Source organism: Protopterus annectens, chromosome 1.part2 (assembly GCF_019279795.1).
Source record: "Protopterus annectens isolate FY-2018-M chromosome 1.part2, PAN1.0, whole genome shotgun sequence".
Taxonomy (NCBI): Eukaryota; Metazoa; Chordata; order Ceratodontiformes; family Protopteridae; genus Protopterus; species Protopterus annectens.
Window position 1 is genome coordinate 787,175,478 of NC_056727.1, and position 25,519 is coordinate 787,200,996.

The following is a 25,519-nucleotide window of genomic DNA, read 5'->3' on the forward strand; positions in this document are numbered from 1 at the left end:
GTATTAGCAGGTCCAGTACTGGTTTTAAGACATATTACTGGATGGTAGTAGTATTAAAAGGACATGTTGGATTGTTATTCTTTTGGATTCTGATGAAGTCCTTTGGAAGAAAGCAATAAATCTGTAGTGCTAGTGAACAAACAATTTTGTATGAACATGGAGAACTGGCCTTTGCAGCACTTTTTTGTTTTCTTCTTGGTTTTGTTTGGTGAAGCGCATCACTTTAATGTTGTTAAAAAATCATGCAAATCACCAAAAATCACAGTTTTTGGCTCAATTCTTCAGCTCAGAAAACTAGGCATCTATAGTCCCTGTAAGAGCTTTTCTGTTTGTGAAGAACAAGTGATGAATAAATGACAAATTCTGGCTCAGAATAATTCCTGAATTTCTAACTGCTGCTATTTTGTCCTCATTAAAAAAAAAAGTTAATATGCTGAAAACCTTTGATTCTTCAAGAATATCCTCCTCAGTAATGTACAGGAATGTAGAGCAGCATCTTTTCAGGCTTTCTGGCTGCTAGGCTTGCAGCAAGGTATACAATGAAATACTGGATCCAAAGCTTCCAGTTTTCTACAGTGTTTCATTCAAGCCAAAGAATTCCTGCTGGCTGCAATTGGGTTTTTTTTTAAAGCTACAGATTACAGCTCTATAATTAGAAAACATCTAAACGAAAGCACACATTTTTCACTTCTGCAGATATATTTTCCACTTCTGAAGATATATTTCCTTAAGTTAACCCAAGTCTTGTGATTCACGGTATGTTTCAAATACCCCATCATCACTAAATAACATCACCATTAACTGCTGTCCAAGACTTAGAACACTCTATCCATGGGACTAGATAATCATCATCATTCTCTTTCGGCTTTTCCCGTTAGGGGTCGCCACAGCGGATCATCTCTTTCCATTTCTTCCTATCCTCTGCATCTTGCTCTGTCACACCAACCGCCTGCATGTCCTCTCTCACCACGTCCATAAACCTTATCTTAGGCCTTCCTCTATTCCTCTTACCTGGCAGCTCCATCCTTAGCATCTTTTTCCCAATATACCCATCATCCCTCCTCAGCACATGTCCAAACCAACGCAATCTCGTCTCTCTTGCTTTGTCTCCAAACTGTCCAACATGAGCTGACCCTCTAATATACCGATTCCTAATCCTATCCATCCTAGTCACACCGATTGCAAATCTTAACATCTTTAACTCTGCCACATCCAGCTCTGACTCCTGCCTTTTGTCAATGCCACTGTCTCCAACCCATATAACATAGCTGGTCTCACTACACTCTTGTAGACCTTCCCTTTCACTCTTACGGATACCCGTCTGTCACAAATCACTCCTGGCACTCTTCTCCACCCATTCCACCCTGCCTGTACTCTCTTCTTCACCTCTCTTCCACATTCACCATTACTCTGAACTGTTGATCCCAAGTACTTAAACTCGTCCACCTTTACCAACTCTACTCCCTGCATCCTCACCATTCCTCTACCCTCCCTCTCATTTACACACATATATTCTGTCTTAGCCCTGCTGACCCTCATTCCTCTGCTCTCTAGAGCATATCTCCACCTCTCCAGAGTCTCCTCAACCTGATTCCTACTCTCACTACAGATCACAATGTCATCTGCAAACATCATAGTCCACGGGCCTCCTGTCTGATCTCATCTGTCAACCTGTCCATCACCACTGCAAATAAGAAAGGACTCAGAGCTGATCCTTGATGTAATCCCACCTCCACCTTAAACGGATCTGTCACTCCCACTGCAGTCCTCACCACTGTCACACTACCCTCGTACATATCCTGTACCACTCTTACGTACTTCTCTGCCACTCCCGACTTCCTCATACAATACCACAACTCTTCTCTAGGCACCCTGTCATATGCTTTCTCCAAGTCTACAAAGACACAATGCAACTCCTTCTGACCTTCTCTGTATTTCTCCATCAACAGTCTCAGAGCAAACATTGCATCTGTAGTGCTCTTTCCTGGCATGAAACCATACTGCTGATCACTAATCATCACCTCCCTTCTTAACCTTGCTTCCACTACTCTTTCCCATAACTTCAAGCTGTGACTAATCAGTTTTATCCCTCTGTAGTTACTGCAGCTCTGCACATCACCCTTATTCTTAAAGATAGGTACCAAAACACTTTTTCTCCACTCCTCAGGCATCCTCTGACTTTCCAAAATTTCATTAAACAATCTAGTTAGAAATTCCACTGCCATTTCTCCTAAGCACCTCCATGCTTCCATTGGTATGTCATCTGGGCCAACAGCCTTTCCATTCTTCATCCTCTTCATAGCTGCCCTTACTTCCTCCTTGCTAATCTGTTTCACTTCCTGATTCACTATCCCCACATCATCCAACCTTCTCTCTCTCTCATTCTCTTCATTCATCAGCCTCTCAAAATACTCTTTCCATCTACTCAACACACTCTCCTCTCTTGTGAGTACCTTTCCCTCACTATCCTTTATCACCCTTACATGCTGCACATCTTTCCCAGCTCTGTCCCTCTGTCTAGCTAATCGGTACAGGTCCTTTTCTCCCTCTTTAGTGTCCAATCTCTCGTACAACTCTCCATATGCCCTATCCTTAGCTTTCGCCACCTCTCTCTTTGCCATGCGCCTCATCTCCTTATACTCATGTCTACTTTCTTCATCTCTTTGACAATCCCACTTCTTCGCCAGCCTCTTCCTCTGTATACTCTCCTGTACTTCCGCATTCCACCACCAGGTCTCCTTGTCCTCCTTCCACTGTCCAGATGTCACACCAAGCACCTTTCTAGCAGTCACCCTTACTAGTTCTGCTGTAGTTACCCAGCTATTCGGTAACTCTCCACTGCCTCCCAGTGCCTGTCTTAACTCTTCCCTAAACTCCACTTCACAATCACCCTTTTTTAACTTCCACCATTTAATCCTTGGCACAGCTTTCACATTCCTCCTCCTCTTCTTGATCACCAACGTCATTCTACATACCACCAATCTATGCTGCTTAACTACACTTTCCCCTGCCACCACTTTACAGTCTCCAATCTCCTTAAGACTGGCCCTCCTACATAGTATATAATCAACTTGTGAGCATCTTCCTCCACTCTTGTACATCACCCTATGCTCCACCCTCTTCTTAAAATATGTATTCACCACAGCCATGTCCATCCTTTTCGCAAAATCCACAATCATCTGACCTTCTGCATTCCTCTCCTTAACACCATACCTACCCATCACTTCCTCATCCCCTCTGTTCACTTCACCAACATGCCCATTAAAGTCCGCTCCAATCACTAGTCTCTCACCCTTGTGTACACTCACCACAACTTCATCCAACTCACTCCAAAATTTCTCTTTCTCTTCCATCGCACACCCAACTTGAGGAGCATATGCACTAACAACATTCATCATTACACCATCAATTTCGAGCTTCATAAACATCACTCGGTCAGACACTCTCTTCACGTCTAAAACACTCCTGTAAAAGAATTCTTTAACATGGACATTAAAAATCTCTTCAGGTTAGATCCACACCCATTTGGTTTTGTAAAATGTAGACCATGTCCAATAATCCTGGAAAACATCAGGTGCAAAGGCGACCTCCAAACCCTGGATGCAACCTGATTCAGCTTAATCAAGGGCAGATCCTGCCTGTAAAATCATGTGAATTCTTCAAAAATAAGCAAAGGGCCTCTGACGAGGGTAAATCTGTGCACACAGCATACCTCGACTTGGCTAAGGCTTTTGACACAATCCCACACTCAGGCATTACTGATAAACTTAGCAAACTGAATGTAAACCCATTTGTTTTAAGATGGGTTGCCAACTGGCTCACAAACCAGACACACACTATCAAAGTGCATGACTCCATATCAACCAGCAGGCCTGTTACCAGCGGGGTGCCACAGGGATTCAGTGCTGGGCCCCCTACTATTTGGTATATACTTCTTAGAAGTTCAAGTGAAAGCTAAAGGGTTGTGTCTGACCAAGTTTGCAGACTGCAAATTGGGTGCAATTACTGAATCCCCAAATTATGTCAGTATGCGCCAGGAAGGTCTTACACAGACTGACCAGTGTCTTAGTTATGGTCTCAAATTGAATGCAAAGAAAAGCATCATCATTCCCCTTGGCAAAAACAATGTCCCCTCACATTATCAAAGTAACCATGAAGTGGTAAGGGATCTGGGATCATGAGCGGATTGTGACCTTAACTTTGACCACCAGTGTCTACTTTTATTAAGGAAGGCTTTCTAAGTAGCACACTTGATTAATGAAGGCACTCCCTTGAGATCAAAGGAGGTTAGAACCCCTCTATACTCTGCACTAATCCAGCCCATAATTGAGTATAACACTCTGTTCAGCATGTACCATACAAAGCACCTGCAGCAATTGAACAGACCTCAGAGGTTTCTAACAAAGATGATCAAGGGACTCCCCACATGCTTTACACAGACTGACTAAAGTCCCTGTCACTATACTCTATATCATATAGACTTCTCAGGGGTGATTTATGCCTGGCTTAAACAGCAATCTCGGACCCAAACCTAAAGAACTTGCTGCATATCTGTAAATCAAACGGGACTAGAGCTATCCATTCCAGGGACCTAAATATGGCCTGAGACTTAAAGAGGACATGCTGGAGGGACAGATTTGTCTCCCAGTGAGTGCCGCATCTTTGGAATAGGCTACCAATTCATATGAAATAGATCACCTCTATGACAATGTTCAAGAGGAACCTGGATGAGTGGTTGGGGCACCGTAAATTCTTACCGGGGATAGTACCCACAACCCTCCTGGACATGGGCAGTCATTATTAAATGCAATCCTGGGTAATGACTAATCATATCTATGGTATTACATTGTGATGAAACAGCTACGCTTGAAATGACCTCTGGGTCGCTAGTCTAGTAACCTCCTATGATCCTAGGTAACACAAGTGACTAACAGCAGTCACACTGTACACTCTTCCTTGATGTGGCCAAGGCACTTGGCATGGTCTTCCCATGCTAGCATAAATACTAAACTACACAAGTTACAAATAGATCCCTATGTAGTAAAATAGATAATAAATTGTATAAAATGAATGAATCCATATGGTACAGGTGGCAGAGGCAGCATCAAAGAATATGAAGGTGCCCAGTCTCACAGCGCTCAGTGCTGGGACCACTTTTGTTTGGTACTAACTTTTCTGACCTACACAATAAAAGCAAATACCTATGGCTAACCAAAAACGTGGATGACTGCAAAATGGGAGTCAATTTCAAATCCCCCTATGACATAAAAGCCCTCCAGCAAGAAAGTGGGCTTAAATTAAACACACAAAAAACATGAAACACTTATTTTGCAGGAAAAAAACAACCCCCAGCATATAGCACTGACAATATCCCACTTCAAAATGAAAATGTAGTTAGAGACCCGGGTTAATATTTCCCTCTCATTTGATCTCCACCTAATAATGGCTTCCTGTAAATCCTTCTATTAGGTGAAACTGATCATCAATCGAATATCTTCTGCATCTGAAGACGTTAATGTCCTCCCTTAGTACTCAGCACTGATAAGACCAATTACAGAATATGACACATCTGGGATGGACCTCACCAGACATACTAAACAGCTGGAAAGACACTAGATGTTTCTAACAAAGAGGATCACAGGCCTAATAGTCATGATCTACCAAAAATACTAGAAGCACAGTCCTCCTTTTCTGGTCTTTACTCTACAGAGGAGACCCATGCCATGATTTGCCTCTACAGCAGTCAGGGACCCAGTAATCCAGGATAGTATAGTTGCTTAAGTCCTACTTACCTGTAACAGTGGATGCCCATAGAATACACTCTTACTGGCATTCGGGTAGCAGTGCCCTACTTCCCTCCTCCAGCAGTATACTAAAGCTCAGAGGCCCTCCCACTGCCTGTCTATGGATAGAATGGAACAATCACCTGGCAGTACAAGGAGTGCCTTACTACTCCACAGGCAGAATCATTTCAGTTTTCTATGGTCCAGAAGGAAGAGAAGATGAAAACGCAGTTTGCGAACACCTATTGTTCCAATAGCAAAAAACACACACACACACACACAAAAAAATAAAAGTTATAGAACAGTGCTCAATAACATCTGAAACACCAAACTATGTACATCCAAAAACAGTGGGATGGTGGGTGTTTGGGTATCGCCAGTAAGGCAGTGCGTTTACAGGTAACTAGGATCTTCACAATTGTACTTTGTTCAATAAATTCACTGCCTTACTGGCATTCGGGTAGATTCCCAAAACTTACCCAACCTGGGTAAAGAAAGGACAAGGAACCAGGAACCTCTGGAAAATGGCCCTAGTGAAGCCTGCTCCTGATCTTATGAAGCTTGAAGTTCTTCATAAAAGTATGGACAGAGGACCAAATTGTTGCCTCTTGGCTACTTCAAGTCTACTCCTTCCCAATACGCCATTGAAGAGGAAAAGACCCTGGTGGAATGAGACTTTACCTTGCCTGGATTCACCTTATCATGGTGGGCGTAATAAAAAACAATACCAGAGGACATCCAACCTGCAACGGTTTGCTTAGAGACAGGTTGACCCTTCTCTGTACCTTTGTGGGAGATAAAAAGACTTTCAACATTCAGGGAGGGTTTTGTTTTCACAAGGCAGTACCTGAAATGTTGGTGCACATGCAACGTAGAAAGTATCCTCTCCTACTTAGTTTTAGGTTCAGAGAAGAACACAGAGAGGTTGAGAGACTGATAGACAGTGAATTCTGAGACTACTTTCAGCATAAAAAAGAGGGGTTAGTGCATAACACAGCCCTATCCCTGTGGAAAATAAGGTAAGGGAAGGTTGTCCCACCGTGACTTGCCTTGCAGATGTCAGAGCAATAACCAAAGCAGTTTTCCATGTTAAGAACTTCAGGTCAGTCAAACAGCAGGTTCAAAGGATGGTAAGGGCAAACTTTCCTGGGCATAGTTAACATCCCACAAAGGAGGAATTTGCTTGCAAAGGGGTCTCACATTCAATACTCCATTCATGACCTGTTTTATCAAAAGAGAAGAAAGAATGGGATCCATTGGCAGACAATCAGAAATGACTGTGAAATGCACCTTAATGGATGCATGTCATAAGCCAACCTTAAGTAGCTCACACAAACATTTCAAGACCAGAGGAGTGTTGCTCTTAGGGGATTCTCTGTTACCCATTTATGCACCACTTAGAAACCCTCATCATTTACAAACAAAACATTTTCCAGGAGGTTTTTTTTGGCCTCTAACACCTGCTGCACAGCCTCATGAAACTATTACCTAAGCTGCAGCTGCACCAAACTGGGGTGCACCAGATGTCCCTGAGACTGTCTGAGAAAATCTGTAGCAAATGCCCTTGGCCAATACCATTAGAAGGGAGAACTAAGTAAGCTTTGGCCAATAGGGAGTCACCACAATGATCTTTGGCATTTATTTCTGAATCTTCAGAAGTACCTTATGAATCAGTGGAAAGGGTGGAAACGCATGCAGGTACATTGCTGCCCAAGGGATAAAGAATGTGTCTGTCCTCTGAGCAAGGCAGTATGGATATCTGCAAAAGAATTTCTCCAGCTATCTGATTTGAAAGGAAGCAAATAGATCTATTTATGGCATTCCCCACATCTGGACTAGATCCAGAAACACCACTGCCTTGAGCTGTCACCCTTGTGGAACTACCCAGGATCTGCTAAGTCTGCCTGTCACAACGTTTTGCTCTGATGGGATGAAATATGCCTGAAGAGTCAGAGAATGCTGTAAAGCAAGCTCCAGGCCATCACTGCCTCTGGCACAGAGGGGATGAGCTTGTACTACCTTGTGTGTTACATACCACATCAACGTGGGTGAGGTCCACAACCACAACAGTATACAGAGTCCAAACGTGGTGTACAAACTTTCAGGGCATGGATCATTTCCAACATTTCTTTGACACTAATGTGCTTCCATGTATCCTTGGGTCTCCAAGTGACTTGCACCTGCACTCCCAATGACACTGCTCCTCGAGCAAAATCACAGGAATCTGTTTTGAGACATTGTGCCAAAATAGGTGGGAGGAAGAGAAGACATGGTTTGATACTCAGCTGTGCTCTACACCTGTGTAACTCTTCTGAAGAAGGCTGGCACTGGCAACTGGGATTCCAGGGAATGTAGGTGCTGAATCCACCAGTTATAAATATACCACTGAATTTTCCTTATATCGAGATGGGTAAGTGCACCATGAAAAACATGGATGCCAGAATTTTTAGGAAATCTCTCGCAGAGGTGAAGTTCCTCCTGGAGAAATCCTGAAATATAGTCTGGTAGAACAGAATCTTGTTTCCAGGAAGAAAGGCCATTCTTTTGTCAGTGCTAACTAATCACCCCGGGAAGATGATTCTTTGCAAGGGTGCCAGGCATGACTTCTAAAGGTCTGACTTAAACCCTAGCTGGGAGACTAAGGTTGAGACCTTCTCTAGTGATTCCAAACACCTGGATGCAGACTCTGCAAAGATCACAATGTGCAAGTAAGGAAAAATATGAATGTCCAGAGTCTGAGAGTGAGCTACTACCGGAGCAAGGCATTTGGTTAACACTCAAGGTGCAGTGGATAGTCCAGAGGGCAATGCAGACACCTGACTGTACAAACCAAGACTCCACTACTAGTGGTATAAAGCAAATGCACAGAGGATAGGCATCCCTGAACTGCATTTGCCAAAAACATCTTGCTGAAAAACACTCCATGTTTTGGGGTGGCACCCTGCAACCCCTACCCCTCCTCAGCTTATATACACCAACTCTGAAGTCACACTTCCTATGGAAGAACTCTGATCATCAGTGAGATGTATCTCTGGCAGTCAAAGATTGAGAGTTCAAGCTCTGACTACCAGCAGGATAACCGCAAACCAGGCAAAACAAATCTCAGATATCTTCTGACGTGAACCAGGCAAAACAAATCTCAGATATCTTCTGAAACAAAGACAAAGAGACTATAATACACATCCTTCAAATCCAGGATCACCATGAAGCAGCTGTCTGGCAGAAGATCAAGAACTGTCTGCAGGGTGAGAATCTTGAACTTGGAAACCTTGACAAAATTTCAGGAATGATCATTCCAACACAGGTCTCCATGGCTGATCTTTCTGTGGACCAGTAAAATTCTGCAGTTGAAACATTTCATTCTCTCCAAAGAAGGGACTGATTCTATGACCCCAAGAAAGGCAGATGTTCCATCCACTGCCACCTATAACCTCTACCAATGACATTGAACACCCATTTGTAAGAAACCACTGATGGCCAGACCACCTTGTTGACAGCTAACTTTTCAGACACAACACCCAGATGGAAACTTGGGAATGTCATCAGCCTTGCACCAATACGGTCATAGATCAGAAGAGAGATTATCCTTTTTGGAACAGCAACCCCTCATTAGGCTTGTCAGAGTTCTTGCCCTGCCATTTCCTTTTGGTGCCTTGTTTTTTTGTTCAGTTGGGACTTCTGTTTGTTGGGCCACCAAAAATTATTCTGTTTATTGGAGGAAAACTTGGAGATGTGGAACATTTTAAACACCCCTTGCATCGGTTTACCACCATCATCCCAGTATTTTAGGATCTGATTAGCTGCTGAATCAAGCTGAACATTCATAAGCTCATTTTTAACTCATCAGAAAAGTTTTGTTTGTCCAACCGAGAAAAACTCTTTACCACCACCACTATCACTGTATTTCTAGATACAAAACTGAAAACCTCCAAGGCATTTTTCAAGCATGTCTAAACACAACAAACTTGTCTAAACTACACATACATCTCAACACAAACTTCCACATAAAACAGCGGTAGTTAAACAGTTTAAAAGCTACTGTGATGGACGATCCCAGTTTCTTTCCCCTGAGATTCAAGTTACTTGCCTAGTTTATCCCGAGGGACTAGGTTTGATGAAGACATGGACTTTTTATTGGAAAAGGTGGCTGAGGACACAGAAGCAGGGTTCTCATACAAGGGGCTTGGAGTCCAAACATGGCCAAGCATACCCAGAATTTCTTAAATACTTTTTTAGGTACAGCCTCTGTGATGTTCCTCTGTGCCAGTAATCAACTAGCCTCAGTCCTCACCACTGACACGGGCTGAGAATGTTCATTTAGAACAAAAATAGATACACAAACTATTTCAGATGCAGCTCTCTGTACCAAGCACAATTTACCTTAAGAGCACACGCTAGTCCTGGAGCTGTACTTCCTCTGCAGCCCCCAAATAAGACTCCATCTTTCTCTCTGCAGAAATCAGTGCTCTATTTCCCTGTTCCAAGTAGCTGAGACACACACATACAAACACACCTGGGAAAGGGTGGTGCAGGTGGTACCAGTTATGCCACCTCCACCCAGACTATAAGGTAGATTCACTGCCACTAGCCAGCTCCTTTAAGGCTCTTACCAGGGTACCCAATTACTCTTAGGAAAATTAATACTTACACAAATGGAGTGTTAACTAATCAGCAAGACTTTCAGGAGTGTGATGCTACAATGCCACTAAATAAATGCAAATACTCTCAAGAGTTAAAAATTTAGATATGTTTAATAATAAGCAATAGAAAAACATGAGAATACCAAGTATCTATTTACAATAAACACCAGAGTTTAAGCCACGGTGGTGCAGCGGTAGCACTGTTGCCTCACAGCAAGAGGTTCTCCCGTTCGATTCTCGGCTGGAGCGCCTTCTGTGTGGAGTCTGCATGTCCTCCCCGTGGTCGAGTGATTTTCGAAAGACATGCGTAGAATGGGTGTGCCTTCGCTGAAGGTTGGGCATCAAGCTGGCACCCGTAAAAAATCTATTGCCAATCATTAGTGGACCGGAGTTCCACTGTGGCGACCCCTAACCGGGAAAAGCCAAAAGAACAACAACCAGAGTTTCAATTCACAAGAAATATAAAAGCAACACAGATGAAAAGACTCAGACAGATACAGATAAACAATACTTTTACATAATCTCACTATATTTTCCTAACTGACTGAAGAATTACTGTTCCCTAGTTAAGTTACTTACTAAAACAAGACAATATGAAGAGGGCGAGTTGTCTTCTCAGTTCCAAAACAGAGTGCTGAGCGTTCTACCACATCTCTCACTAGTATCTAAAATACAATTTCAGTGCTGGCTAAAGAAAGACATCACATCTGGACTCCTGATTCTGTAGTTCCCAAACTACCCCCTCAACAGAAACAAGCCAGGATGTGTCACAATACACACCTAGAACTTTGCTAAGGTTTATTGCAGCATTTGGAGACTGTAAAACAATTCTAGCCTTTTCATCCTTCCTGCAGAGACTAACCAGCCATTCTCTATCACCCCAGGGTAGCAATTATTTCACCACCAAGGACAATAAGAGCAGGATCCCAGACCAGACATTGTGTCACTGGTTGCATTCTTCCCTGTGATATAAAATCTTTATGGTCTAAACCAAGTCATTTAATTTCAGACTATTTTTCTTCAAGTTAACTGGCCTGAGCTTAACCACTTCGTTTCCAGCATCTTCTGTTAACATATACACACTTCATAAGTTACAATACAGTCTGACATACACGCCAGTTTATTTTCTGCCCAGTAAGACCCACTGTTGATACATTTTAACACAAGCAACTTTACAAATACATTTTTAAACACAAGCACCTGTGCAAATCAGTTTGGTATTCAAATGACATAAAATTCTTTACAAAATCCCAGCTAGTTATGCTGGCATATGTTACACATTCACTGCTCTATTCTATCTGGCATAGCTGACACTACCTCACATCATCACGGGCTCATCCAGCAGAACAGAGTTGCAAGCCTTCTTAAAAACCTCCTCCAGTGCTGGGATCAATGGAGGGAAGCATGCCACGTCTGGAGCTTCATCCTCCAAAAGAACATATACCCTTGCTGATCTTGTGGTTAAGCTAATGATTGCTCCAAAATGAATAAATCACTAAATTTAGCCAGCATTACGGGAAAAGAAAACATCTGTTAGGGTTTTTGAACCAGTTCTTCCTCAAAGGAAACTGGCTGTTCTGTCTCTGACACTTCTGAAACCTCAGATTCCAGATCCCCTTCGAAATCAGGATTCAGGAGTGTGTTTAACAAGGGTGGGAGAGCTGGCATTACTCAAAACCTGGGAATGCAACCCGTAAACAACCATCTGAATAATGGATATGGTTAAAGTCACCAGCTCAAGCAAAAACACAGAAACTGTTGGCCTGAAACTTTGTGAGTCTTCTGTATCTTTTTTGCATGCAATTCACTAGTTGGAGAATCCCCTGGGGGAGAAACATCAACAATGGTAACAGAGTCTGTATCCCTGACTTCCCCTGCACCTAAGAGTTTGGTTGTCCTGTACCTGAACCAAGAAGTGGGACATCTCTTGAGGAAGTGTCTGACCCTCATATCATGGAAAATTGTGGTACTACCACAACAGGGGACCTGAAGGCAAAAGAAGGTGAGTGGTCTGACAGCCTGCCCAAGATTACTGCAGAGTCACAAGCCAGAGACTGAGGCATATTCCTAGATTTGCTTTTATGTTTTTAGGTACACATGTGACAGCTGGTAGCCAGGGGGGGGGGGTGCTTCAACAAAGTATTAGTTTAAGGGTGTGCACACTTATGCAACCAGCTTATTGTACATTTTTTATTTTTTGTATTTTTCCCCTAATAGATTTGTTTGTTTTGTTTTTCAACTGATTTGTACAGGTTATAGGTCACATTAAAGGTGGGAAACGTTTTGAAATAATAATTTTTTTTATATCACAAAAACCTGCACACACACACACACACACACACACACACACACACACACACACACACATATATATATGTGTGTGTGTGTGTGTGTGTGTGTGTGTATATATATATATATATATATATATATATATATATATATAAATATATATATATATATATATATATATATATATATGTATATATATATATGTATACACACACACACACCTGTACACACACATATATATATATATATATATATATATATATATATATATATATAATATATTCATCTACACACACACACACATATATATATATATATATATATATATATATATATATATATATATATATATATATAGATACACACACAGACACATATATATATATATATATATATATATATATATATATATATACATACATACATATCTTGGCTAATTGAGCATCCTGTATCTAACTAGACATCTAAAGCATCCTCTTGTATCAGTTAACTAACTGAAATCTTACATTTACTATGTTGAATGTTTTGAAGGAACATTATAGCAGTAAAAAACAAAAATGTGCAACCAATTTCTGCCTCCCATTAGTGGGGTATTTTCAATTATTCAAAAAGCAATTTGGCTATAAACTGGAAAAATAGAAATACAACTGACTTATGTCCCAAACTGCACAGAGAATGGCACTGCTGCATTTTATATGGCAGTCTCACTGATGCAGGTGTCTAAAATAAGTGGTATACCTAAGAATATTAAGAATGTTAAATCATGAAAAAAGTTTCAATTTTTTAACAAAATCAGTACTAAACTGGGTTACAAATGCAACGTACAAAGTTATACTGACTGTAGTGTAAATCAGGCCCAACAAAAATAAAACAATGAAGTACACACACTACTTTAATGTGCCAGCTTTGCTTTGTTTCCTGTGTTAGCTCTTATTAAAAGATTATCAGACATCAGTGATAAACACACTACCACAACCAACACTGAACAGTATACGTTGTGCCTTTAATGAGAACCCCATCCTCCCATGTACACCCCCGTGGGAAACATGCAATGGTTGCACAGATGATTTGACGATAATGTGTACAAAGTGTTGCACTTTGTACAAATCTTATTTAAAGTGACACATACTAGTCTACTTCAGTGACGCAAGACAAGATTTAAATGCATTTCACTTACTGACAACAACATTCTAGTAGCAGTAAATTCACCGTATTTTTCATTGTTGAAACTTCTGGGAGGGTACGTAACGAACATCAGTGTAAGAGACTGCTCCCCTAAAGGCAAAAGAAAAGGTAAAATTATTTTTTCATGTATCTGTCAACTGGCTAAGGGAACTGGCCCTTATATGCTTTTCTGCTGTAGCAAGGCTCCCAAAAGCAAGCATTAATTAATACAAGACACTGAGTAACGGAAGAGGAACTGCAAATTCAAAGCACTAGGTGACTGGCACTTAGAAATTAGATACAATGCTACCGAATTAGATCCAAAAGCAGGGCCAGCTGGTGAAGCTGGAGGGAGCAACTGAATAGGTGGGCTACACAAAAGGAGAGGGACTACATTAAGGCCGCATCAGCTATTAGTATGGTTACAGTTTCAGTAAGTGGTCATATACCACTGCGCGTTAAAGCAGTTGCCTTGTAGTAATGATGTTAACTTTAAATCTCTGTGCCTAAGGTATACATACTGTGCCCTTTTATCACCCTAGAAATTGAAGAAAAATAAATGAATAAATAACAATAATCATGTGTTAATATACTGTGCAGCAATAATTCCTCAGAATCACTATGCACGTTTTACTGACTTAACATGCTGGCCATCTAGACTAACAACTGATACAACAAGCGAAGAAATTGTTAAAATGGAGAGCCAAACTATTCCTACTTGATCCCAGTGTATGTTAGAACATTTTACGAGCTGCAGATGCACTGCAGCCCCCTACCATCACAGACCATCCATGTACATCCTTAACTGACAAGCTGTGATGCTAGTTACTAAAGTTGTACCTACGCAGTTTGTTGCCCACCCACACATTTGATGCTGTAAAACATGTACAACTAATCTGCACATTACAGAAAGTACTCAACTCACTGTAACTGTAGACTTTATCCAAGCACCAACATCTCACTGCAAAGTCAACAGTTGACATACTTCTCAACTTCAGAGCGTAAAAAGCAAAGCAAGGGGTCCACAACAGGAGCAGTTTCTTATTTTTCATGATAGAGGGTCTTTACATCCTAAGCCTATACAGCTAGTGATAGGGAATCTTTATGTACGAGTAAGCTTGTTTATTTAATAAGGTATATACTAAAACAGATCTAACTTGATGAGGAACAACAGTAAATCATGGAGGGAACAAGGGTAAATTTCTGGGTGAAAATCACATACCTAGGTGCAAAATTCTTACCGCTCAACTGTCCAGATATTTGCTTCACATTTGAGGTGAGTTATTCATAAAAGTTGTGTTTTTCTGGCAAAGCATTGAGGACTGAAGTCTCTAAACAATGACAGGCATCTGACTTTCAGACTTCATACCTTTAAGAAAATGCATACTGTCACACAGTCCGTTATTCTAACAACTTGAGCAATACTTAAATCTTTTGCTACTTTTGGTCTTGTCTAGATTTCTTGTGCTAAAAGGTTAAGAGGTATGGTGCAAAGCATAGCAGTTTTTGTAATTTCTCCAAGTCTTTTGGGTTTCTGATACCATGACAGGAAGGGACCCCCATTCCTAAGTCAAAGTATTATAAAGTTCATGAAATTAGTATTGTTTCAATCTTTCATGTTAGCCAGAAGTGTTCTTCGCAGCATCCACAATGTGCCCAGTAATGACTCTTTCCACAATTCGTACGGAGTTGCATGTAATCAATAATATAGCCAAGAATTATTGCAAATTCTTTTTTATAAAGCCCCTTGTTCCTACTACTATAACTGTCTGGGTATCCTTCTACACTGCCCTCGTTTCTGCCTGCAAATCATTATATTTTATGACTTTGTGTCTCTCTGTACACAATACACTATAGTCACTGGGTGTAGCAATTTCAATTATCAATGCTACTTTTGTCTTCTTTTGCTGGACTACTATATCTGTTTTTCTCGAATCTATTTTTGAACTATGGGGAATGGGTGGTCCCATGTAATATAAACATCACTTTCTATAATGCTTTGTGGCTCATGTTTCCACTGTTTTTCAGATACTTCAATATTATGTTTGCACAATCCCCACTGCAACAATCTTGCCACATTATTTTGCCTTTCAGTATATAGTCCTTCTGCCATTAGTATATCACAACCAGCAACAAGATGTGCGATTGTTTCCAATTCAGTTTTACAAAATCTACACTTGTCTGTTTCTTTCACTTGTTCAATGGACAGTATCTTGGGCCGCCAGTATTAACATTTTGACTTTTGGTTTAAGTTCACCTCTCCTTAACAATTGCTGCATTTGATCCTGATCGTATGAGGCTGTGCAAGAGTTTTCTATACTTGCAACCATATTTGTGCATTTTCCACGTCTTGCCTTCTCATCTGATCCTTCACCTTATATTCATCTTGTATTCTTTCTTTTGTTTTTTGGCACATTCAGTTGCCTGCCACCTGAGTTTTATCTACATCTGGTTTGATTTCCATTCCCTGCTTGATGCCAATATGCTTCTGCTAAACTAAGCAGGGAAGACATCTTAGACTTATTCTCCTCATGTTTTAAAACTTTCTCTAAATGTGGGTCTTGTGAGGTCAGCAGGTATGTACTGCAGTCCTACAATTGCAAAGTTATACATATAATCAGTTTCAAGGAGGCCCATACCTCCTTCAGAGCGGGGAATATAAAGTCTTAGTATTCAGTGATTTTTATAAATCATTTGATGAGCATGAAGCATCCTTTTTGCTTTCTTATCCACACTAGCCAGTACATTTTGAGGCCAGTGAAATCGCTCCAAAACTGTATGTTAGGACAGGAAGTGCAAATTGGTTTGTAACTTAGACTTTGTTCCTAGATATCAATGCTGTTTTCAGTATTAATTTAAGTCTTCTAAAATATTCCTTACTAAGTTTTATTCACATTTGTTCATGTTTTTTTGTTGCTCCTTCATCAATTCCCAAATATTTATACATTCCCTCTTGCTCAAGTTCTTTTGTATCACATTCCCGTTCCAAACTGATGTTTTCTAGTGGTGCAGCTTTCCTGCTTTAAAAGTTGCTTTTGCACAATTATCAAGACCAAATGACATTCTTGTATCATCGGAGAAAGTTTTGACCACTTGCAGTTGTGCTTTCAGTTCATCTGATGAGCTATACAGTTTTAAATTGTCCACAAAAAGATGAAGCCTCTACACTTTGTTATTTTCTGGGAGCCAAATATTAGCCATGACCTAATCTGTTAAGTAGAAAGCTTAATGGGTTAAGGAAAAGACAAAAGAGCAGAGGTGACACAGTCACCTTGGAATATCCCCCTTTGGATTTTTATCCCTGGAATAATAATTCATCCTTTATCATGGTTTAACTGCACAGTGGTTTGCTACTGTTTCATGCTCACTGTAATGTAATCAATCAGAATAGGGCATAGCTTACACATTTTTAAGCACGCATCCATAAATGTGGGATAATGTTAAAAGCTTTTTTGTAATCTATCCATACCATACTTAGATCCTTCCCCTTTTTACAATTCTCCATTATGACTTTAACAACAAATGATCCTTTGTTCCATTATGACTTTATTACCCATTTGTTCTATTGCCATGATTGAGTTTTCTTCTAAACGACTACAAACTCTGATGGCATCAATTCCAGTGGATAGTTTATAGGTCGTCGGAAGGCAAGTTCTTGGTCTAGAGTTTTTAGGATAGCTTTCAGGGTTTGCTCTTAAGTAGGAGCATTGCTTCTCCTGTTGTTAACCAGGCTGTTGTCTGTTTGAGGTGCACATACAAATAGTTCTTACTCAGGGCTAAACCTTCATGTAAAGATGTTAATACTTTTAGCCAAAAGTTAGGTACTGCATCTGGGCCTGGGGTTTTCCAGTTAGGAGCTTTTCTTAACTTCGTTTCAATTTCTCTGGCTGTTACTTCATCCCACTTCATATCCAATACATTCAAACGTCTTATTTTCTTTTACTTGTTCTATCCATTCAGCATCTTTGTTATTTTCCACAGGATATTCATAGATATTTCTCCAAAATGTTATTTTGTCTTTTTCTGGTGGTGTTTCAATTCCTTTTGCCTTGTTTCCCAATTCTCTAAAAAAACTTTTTTGGGTCATCAATAACTTGTTGCACTTTTCCTTTTTATTTATCTGCACATCATCTAAGTTTTTTTTGCCTGTGCTGATATTTTAGTTTATTACTTGTGATAGTGCATGATAGATCCTGATCTGTTCTGACACTGCACATTGCTTTCATATCTCTTTCCGAATATTTGTGTTGATCTGCTCCCTCTTCTACACTCTTCTAACAACTCTTGTTTCAAGTGCTTTATTGTTTTCTCTATTCAGTACTTCCATGATGGCATTTGATTTCTTCCCTTCCTTTCCCTTTCTGCCCTGTGTTTTTGTGGTAAGACTATATGTTATTAATTTAGCTGCACAATAACATATCCTATTTACTTCTGTTACATTGCATGAATCTCTGAGTAGTCCTAATTACTGTGCTCATTCATTTTAATCAAACTAACTTCTTGGGTTTTATTGACTTTCTGTAGTCTGTTTCTTTCATCAACCTTAATGTGTCTGTCCATCTATATTAAATCATGAGACTCTTCTCTTAGATCAGATCTGAGGGCAAATTCTTTGTGCTCCATTCCTTGTGGGCATTCTACAGAAAGTTCTAGAGCATCTTCCTGTGTCGCATTCTCTTCAGTTTCAGTGTCATCAGTTGCTCTTTCATATTGGAACTCACTGGCCTCTCTCTCCACAACAGAGTTGCCACAGTTTCCTGTTCCTTCTTTCTGTGCAGATCCAACTGAACTTTTGTACTAGCTTCCTATGGAAGGCTCCAAAGTATCTTCATATAGCAACTGATCAGATGTTTCCTGCTCCACTGGTTTCTCCTTAATTTAATGATCCACTGCTCTATCCTGTTGTGATATTACCAAAATTAGATTTTCTACACCAAATCCTTCACATCGCAGTTATTCCACAACCCCAGTTAATATTTCTTTAACTTCTCCATTACTAATCCTCTTTTCCACTTTGCCTCTTTGTTTTCTTATTTTTTTTTATTTTGTAACTATGTAGAGAATTGCATTTAGCTTTCAGCATAACCACTTGGCATACACATATGCAAAAGTTTTTCACAACCACCAGTATGTTGTGTCTTAATGCATACCTAAGGCACATCAGACTAACAAGTTTATGGAGCACACAGAGTCTAAGCTTGGAAGTCTGAATCACTGCATATCTGCATCTTAAAAAAGATGTTAAAACTGTAGAACACTATCACACACAGGGTTACTTCTCTAAGTGCAGCACTTATGGAGGTGTATTCAGTTGCATACGGTTATTCTATTTAGGAGCGTAAACAAACTGATGGTATTGTTTGTACCAGAATGCATCAACCTACTTTTGAAGGGTCACTGCACACTCATAAAGGACGCATTAGCAAGATGCAAGTCCTAACAATGTTTGCTACATATATGAAACGGCAATAGAAGTGCTTAAATATTCTTTTGCGTCATCAGTAATAAATACATCTCTTTGTGTAAGACTTCTGTAGTGGAATCATTAAATGGCACAGATCACATTTTTCTCAAGATCAAAAACTGTTGTTAATGTTATGCTTTCACAGAAAATCCATTTTAACTGCTTTGGTATTGTGACAGCCACATACTTTTTTTTGTCTGAAATATTTTTCATCTTGCATTGACCTCAAGGTGGGTAGATTGATTTTTGAGTGCAATGCAAACAATGCAGTATTCCAGAAAATCGCAACACAGATAATATCCCCACTAAGCAGATGAGACAATCCACCAAATATAAATATAAACAAAAGGTCATTTAATGACGCAATTCCTTCCAGTTAGCAGCTGAATGAGACCTGATAAAACATTAAATAGAGATCTCACCTGCCTGAGATGGTGGTAGCTCACGTGGATGTAAAAGACTCCATAGCACTTATTAAAAAAAAAAAAACTAGGGGCCCTGGCCAAATTCTTCCTAGTCAGTAAAAATTAACTCTTTGCTTCTTCCCTAAAAAGAGGTGATTAGCCTAGCAGAACTAATCTAGAAAACAAATTACAAATAAAATAAAATACATGCATACATGCATGCAGTTTGCCCAGTATGGACACACTTCACTGCCATACCTCTCACATTCAAAGTCAAAACACTTGCAAAATGTTGGTATTATGCACTTAAAATACCGACGGAAAAAAATGGGACAATGTAATGTTATTTATTGACTGTAATCCCCACTTCTCTGTTATTGAAAGGAATAACAATGATATACCAAAGAAAAAGCTTTATATGAAATCAGACACATCCCTGCTATTCAAAGTATCATACCACTGCATCTTTAACTCATCCATGATTTGAAAGAGAGAAGAACATGGCAAAGAAACTTTTCTTCATTATTCTGTTTAGAAGCTAGAGCTGACAACAGCTTTTTCCCCACAGGATAAATTTCCCCCTGGGCCTTCCAACTACCAAGCTTACTTACAGTTACACAGGGTTTTTGTCCTCTTACTGGCATCACAATAAAAAAAAGAATTTTCAATGTCTTAACCCCTCCCCACACACACACACATAAAAAAAAGAGGATGATGAGCCACATCACAAATGAGGCGCACAATGCCCTCCTTGTCAGTGTACACTTAGGCTCATCAAGCTACCACCTATCCCAAGCCAACCAATTTATGGCTTGATGAGCCTAACACCCACCCTAAGCCACTGGCTGCATCACTGGTCCTCCTGCGAAAGACAGTGGCAATATGTGAAGACCGCTATACCCCCTTCTATCCCATCATAGTCAAGTGCTTAAGTTGCTATAAGAACCCCGGTTACCTGTACAGTAGTTAGGATTTTCTCTCTCTGTGACACAAGCGCTGGTTGTATCTTTAACAAAAAAATTATGTTCTACCTGCATTTTGTTCCTCTCACACACATACTTGTCTCTCTAGGACAGGGAACTGTAACAGATGAACTAGTGCTGTCGTCATGTTAGGCCCAGCAATGACAAAGGATCTGGTAGTAGAGGTAAAACCATAAACCTGTATGACATGACCCCATTGGTAGACACTAGCAATCCAACTGCACATCTGTCAGTCACATAACAGTGCCCGAGTTGTTCTGTAGCTGGCAAATGGCAGAGCAAAAAGCACAGTGACCAGAGTGTCCAAGCACTGAAACAGTTGTGCCTTTAATATGAAATCAGTTATTAAAACTTTAATCTAAGATGTATTGTTTATTACATATCTAAAACATCAAAGTATATAATGTCTTAATTATTGGCTACATCTGTATTGCAAAATAAATGTTTTTCATGTCTGGGTTGGAAGGTTTTAAGTGTCCAGCTGTCTGATTTTGCAGGAAAATTGTTTCTTTTGTTAGTCTGGTCCTAGTTTTGAGGATGCTGCTGCTCCAACAGCATATCGAGCATACCTCTCAACCTCTTAGAGCAAGAAATCTGTATAAAGTCATTAATAAAAGTGGGACAAAAGACCAAAAATAGGGACAATTTTTAAATATTGCTCTTGCAAACATAAAATGTTGACAGAATGATAGGTTTTGCATTAGCATGTATTTTCTGAAGGGAATGAAGTATGAAACTCAAATGTCTGTCATTATTTTCTAACTTCAATCTAAAATGATTTGCTACTAGTTTGCCAGAAAACCACAGTTTTATGACATATGGAAAAGAATATTAGGCAGAAATCTGGACATTCTGTGAAAATCTGTGCAGTTGAGAGGTATGGTATCAAGTGGTCATTTCCTGCAACAAATAATAAAATACAAGTGGAATAAAATAAAGCCAGACTGTTATGAAAAAGGAGAAATTCATCCATCCCCTGTAATTGATTACATGACAGAATCCGATTCATTGATTAGTCCTAAACAGAGATGTTGGATATGCAACACAAAACAGAATGGAAGTATGATGAGGCACTGAAAATGGCGGAACACTAGATGAATATATAAACTAATGAGAAAGAAGTGGATTCAATGGAAGTTGCCCTTTCCTCACAAGCTGATAACATTTAAGGTTTTACAAAAAATCAGACCGTGAGGCAGCAATACATGTAGAGGGGATCAGCAAGCAAGTCAACAGGGGAAGAGAGAGAGAAGTTGTTAGAGACTGAGGACAGGAAAAGGAGGAAGAACCTATGTTTCAACAGCATTCTGGAGGGGTCAGAAGACAGAGACTTTTTCAGCTTCATGATACAAGAAATCAGTTCTTGGACAGAAATACCTTGAGAGAAAATACTGCTGGATAGCACACACAGAAGTTTATATGCCAGCAAGGGAAACGCAGAAGTTCCTTAGAACCATAACAGTCAAATTGCAGAACTACCAACTGGAAAAACAGCTTTTAAACCTATTATGGAAGAAAGATAAATCACTGATGTTACATGGTACAAGGGTATTTGTAGGCAATGATTTTTCTTCAGGTATCAGAATGAAAAAAAGCAGCTTCACCCAACAGTCACAAACTTATAAAACTCATGGTTTAATAATGTTTACATTACTCCATGCAGCAGTATTAAAAATTTCCCCCCTACAGGGATATAAACTTTTATGGCTCCAGATACAGCTGGAAACTGGTAGGCAAATATGTCCAAGCACAACAGAGAAATATTGCTTCTCACCAGTGACCTTCAGGGCATGCAAAAAACACATTGGAGGGAAGGAGGGCCGATAAGGGATGGCTGGTGAACAGTTTCCCTTATTTCAGAAAAAGATGAAAGGTAAGAAAAGGGATATGGAAAGTCACAGCAAGAAAATTACAGAAACTACAGATAATCCTCAAACCCTAGAGGATTCAAGTCCATTTGATCATAATAACGGATTATAATGGGGGACTTCAAAGATGGCTGAATATCGAGTAGCGGCTTAATTCTAACTTTCTCAGTGTGAAAACAGAAACTTAAAGAAAGCCAGTGGACCCACATTTCTGGGTATACTTCAGTAAATTTATTTCATTATTCAGGGAATGTCAAGAAGTAGGCATGAGATTCAAACTGCTGTACCCAGCGGTCCTCAAAATATTTTTCTCTGGAGGAACAAAATCATTTGTTGATGAAGTACATCCTAAGGAAGAAATACAGAAGTTTGTCCAACAAAAAGTAAGCTGTGAAACAGAGGGAGATTCTGTTTCTTGTCCTTCTGGCAATAAAGACTACAGAGAGACTGTGCCAGTGAAACCTTTTCCAGTGTTTCAATGGAAAATGCTTGAGAGAGAAGAAAAAAAAAACACAAGAGTTGACTAGAAGAATCAATATGCTGGAAATGAAGCTGAGACAGGGTTTGGGAGATGAAGAGGAATAGAACAAGAAAATCTGAAAATATTGTACTCTCTTGGATTTTGTTAAAACTTGTACAGGACTCTAAAACATATGCCCTACATCATGTCATTAACGTTTGGAGAATAAAAACAGTAACTTGGAAATGGATAAATGTGGGATTACAAATCAATAATTATATTTGTGAAATATGACAGAACAAGAAAATTTGCAAATATTGGACTTTTTAAACTTGTAGGGGACTCCCATATGCCCTACTCATGTCACTAATATTCGGAAAAATAATCAGGAGGGGAAGAAAAGGGGGAAAGTTAACCAAGTATTTTTTTTTCTTAATAGCTCTGTTTAAATAGTGTATGATATTTTTTTTTTGCATGTTACAAAGAAAAGTTTTTTTTCAGTTATTTTAAGTGTAATGGGGATACTAATGTAAATAGGTGCTCCTGCTTTTCTTTTTTTTTTCTCCCTTCTCTCTTTCTCCTTAAGTAATAAATGTAGGCACTGCAATTTAAAAATCTGGTTAAAAGAGCATGCCAAAAAGAAAAACTAGTGTGCTTTTTCCTCACTCTTGCATAGGGAATGACTGGGTTAAGACCATTAGCTTAATCCAGTAACAAGTTTTAAGAGAAAGCAAGTACATGAAAAAGAATATTGTAAACAGTTTTGTGTGTGGTTCTAGTGTCTCTAGCAGACAATCTGGAAAAGAGAAATGGCTTGGAGAAAATGGTTTCTGAAAGCATTCAAAGTGTTTTCCCAGCTGTGAAAGCTACAAAGCCATGACAAAACCAGGCAGCATTTAACAGAACCACAGGCTGTACCATGCATCTTAGCATGGATAGACTTTATTTTAGGTTAGCTCAAGTCTGTATGTGTGGCTGTTAGTTTGGAACATTTGTAATATTAGGTTGGTACAATACCTGAAGATGTACATAATTTTATGGGTTATTATTAAGTTAATAGGTTTTAGGGGGTATAGGGTGTGTGTGCACATTTTCATTGGAGGGTTTTCAATAAAACAAAAAGTTCTGTAAGATGTGACATAGGCTGAAATGGAGATAACAATGTATAAAAGGTTAACCCGCCAAACAGTACATACATGTAACACAAAAGCTGGAACTAGACATTTAACAAAAAAGCTGTTATACATAAAAGGTAATAATAATAATTTGTTAAGAAATGATGCTTTCTATAATGTCTTTAAACATTAATGGTCTCACAGATAAATATAAGAATGACTAGTGAGCTATATTAAAATGTAGAATGCAAATAGACACTCGGAAAGAACAGAACATCTGAATTTGATAAGTAAAGGTTTTCAGGATGGTTATTTAGAGGAACACCTGGGGCAAAGGAAGGGAGGAGTACTTATATTAACTGCAAGAGAAGATGATAAAAAAAGACAATAATGGTAAATTTGTAGTACGGGCTACTGGCAAGGGAGGGAGAATTACACTGGCATGCATTTATATTCCACTGAAAACTGCTATAATGGAACTTAAAGAATTCTGGGAGAAATAATCAGCTTTCATCAAGGAATATTACTTATAGGTGAGGACTGGAATTTGATTTGCGACAGGGAAAATGTGTCCAGGGGGCCAGGAAGGGAAAATATAACAAAAGAAGGGAGATTTTTAAAGAAATGTATGAAATTATTTGACATGGAAGATGTGAATTCAGTAGGTGTTTGGAGTGAATTTACATATTATTCCCACATATTTCACAAGAACATGTGCATTTAATTGAAGGTGGTCTTGATACGGACCCAATAAGTATTTCAGATCATGCACCAATAATAACTAAAAGACATAGGCTACCGAAATAAAAATGAGAAACTGGCACTTTCCCACCCATCTGTTGAAGACAGAAATTTAAGAAATGAGTAGTGGAAATTATTCAGGAGCTATTAGAGAAGATAGAAATTTCTTCAAAAATGCAGCTAGGGAGTGGGATAAAATTAAAGTGGAGTTTAAAAACAGGCTGGAAATAAAAAAAAGTGAGATATGGTTAAGAAATTGGGGGGGTTGCCATGGGTACCCCCTGTGCTCTTACGCAAATTTGGTAATGGATTATTGGGAAGAAGAACATCTATTTCATCATCCTGTATTCTCCAGTCACATCAAATTATATTGATGCTTTGTGGGTGAAGTGTTTATATTGTGGGATGGCAGTCGATTTGAGTTGCAAGAGTTTTTTAATATGTTAATGATGTCACTGATTTTTTTTATCTTTTACACACACAATATCCGATTCAAGCATTGATTTTTTGGATATGAAAGCAACCAAGAATATACATGAACAGATACACACTACTATTTTTAGGAAAGCCTGCTGCCGAAACAGTCTGTTAGTACATGACAGTATGCA

At 39.4% G+C, this 25,519-nt stretch overlaps 1 protein-coding gene across 1 annotated transcript in view; it reads right to left on the bottom strand.

Moving 5' to 3' along the window:
• LOC122791256 (proton-coupled folate transporter-like) overlaps window positions 1-25,519 on the bottom strand; it is a 1,313,896-nt gene that overhangs the window by 1,123,240 nt on the left and 165,137 nt on the right. Inside the window, exon 3 of the mRNA XM_044058932.1 lies at window positions 13,890-13,987. Coding sequence (XP_043914867.1) covers window positions 13,890-13,987 — 98 coding nt within the window. The remainder of the gene's footprint in view (window positions 1-13,889; window positions 13,988-25,519) is intronic.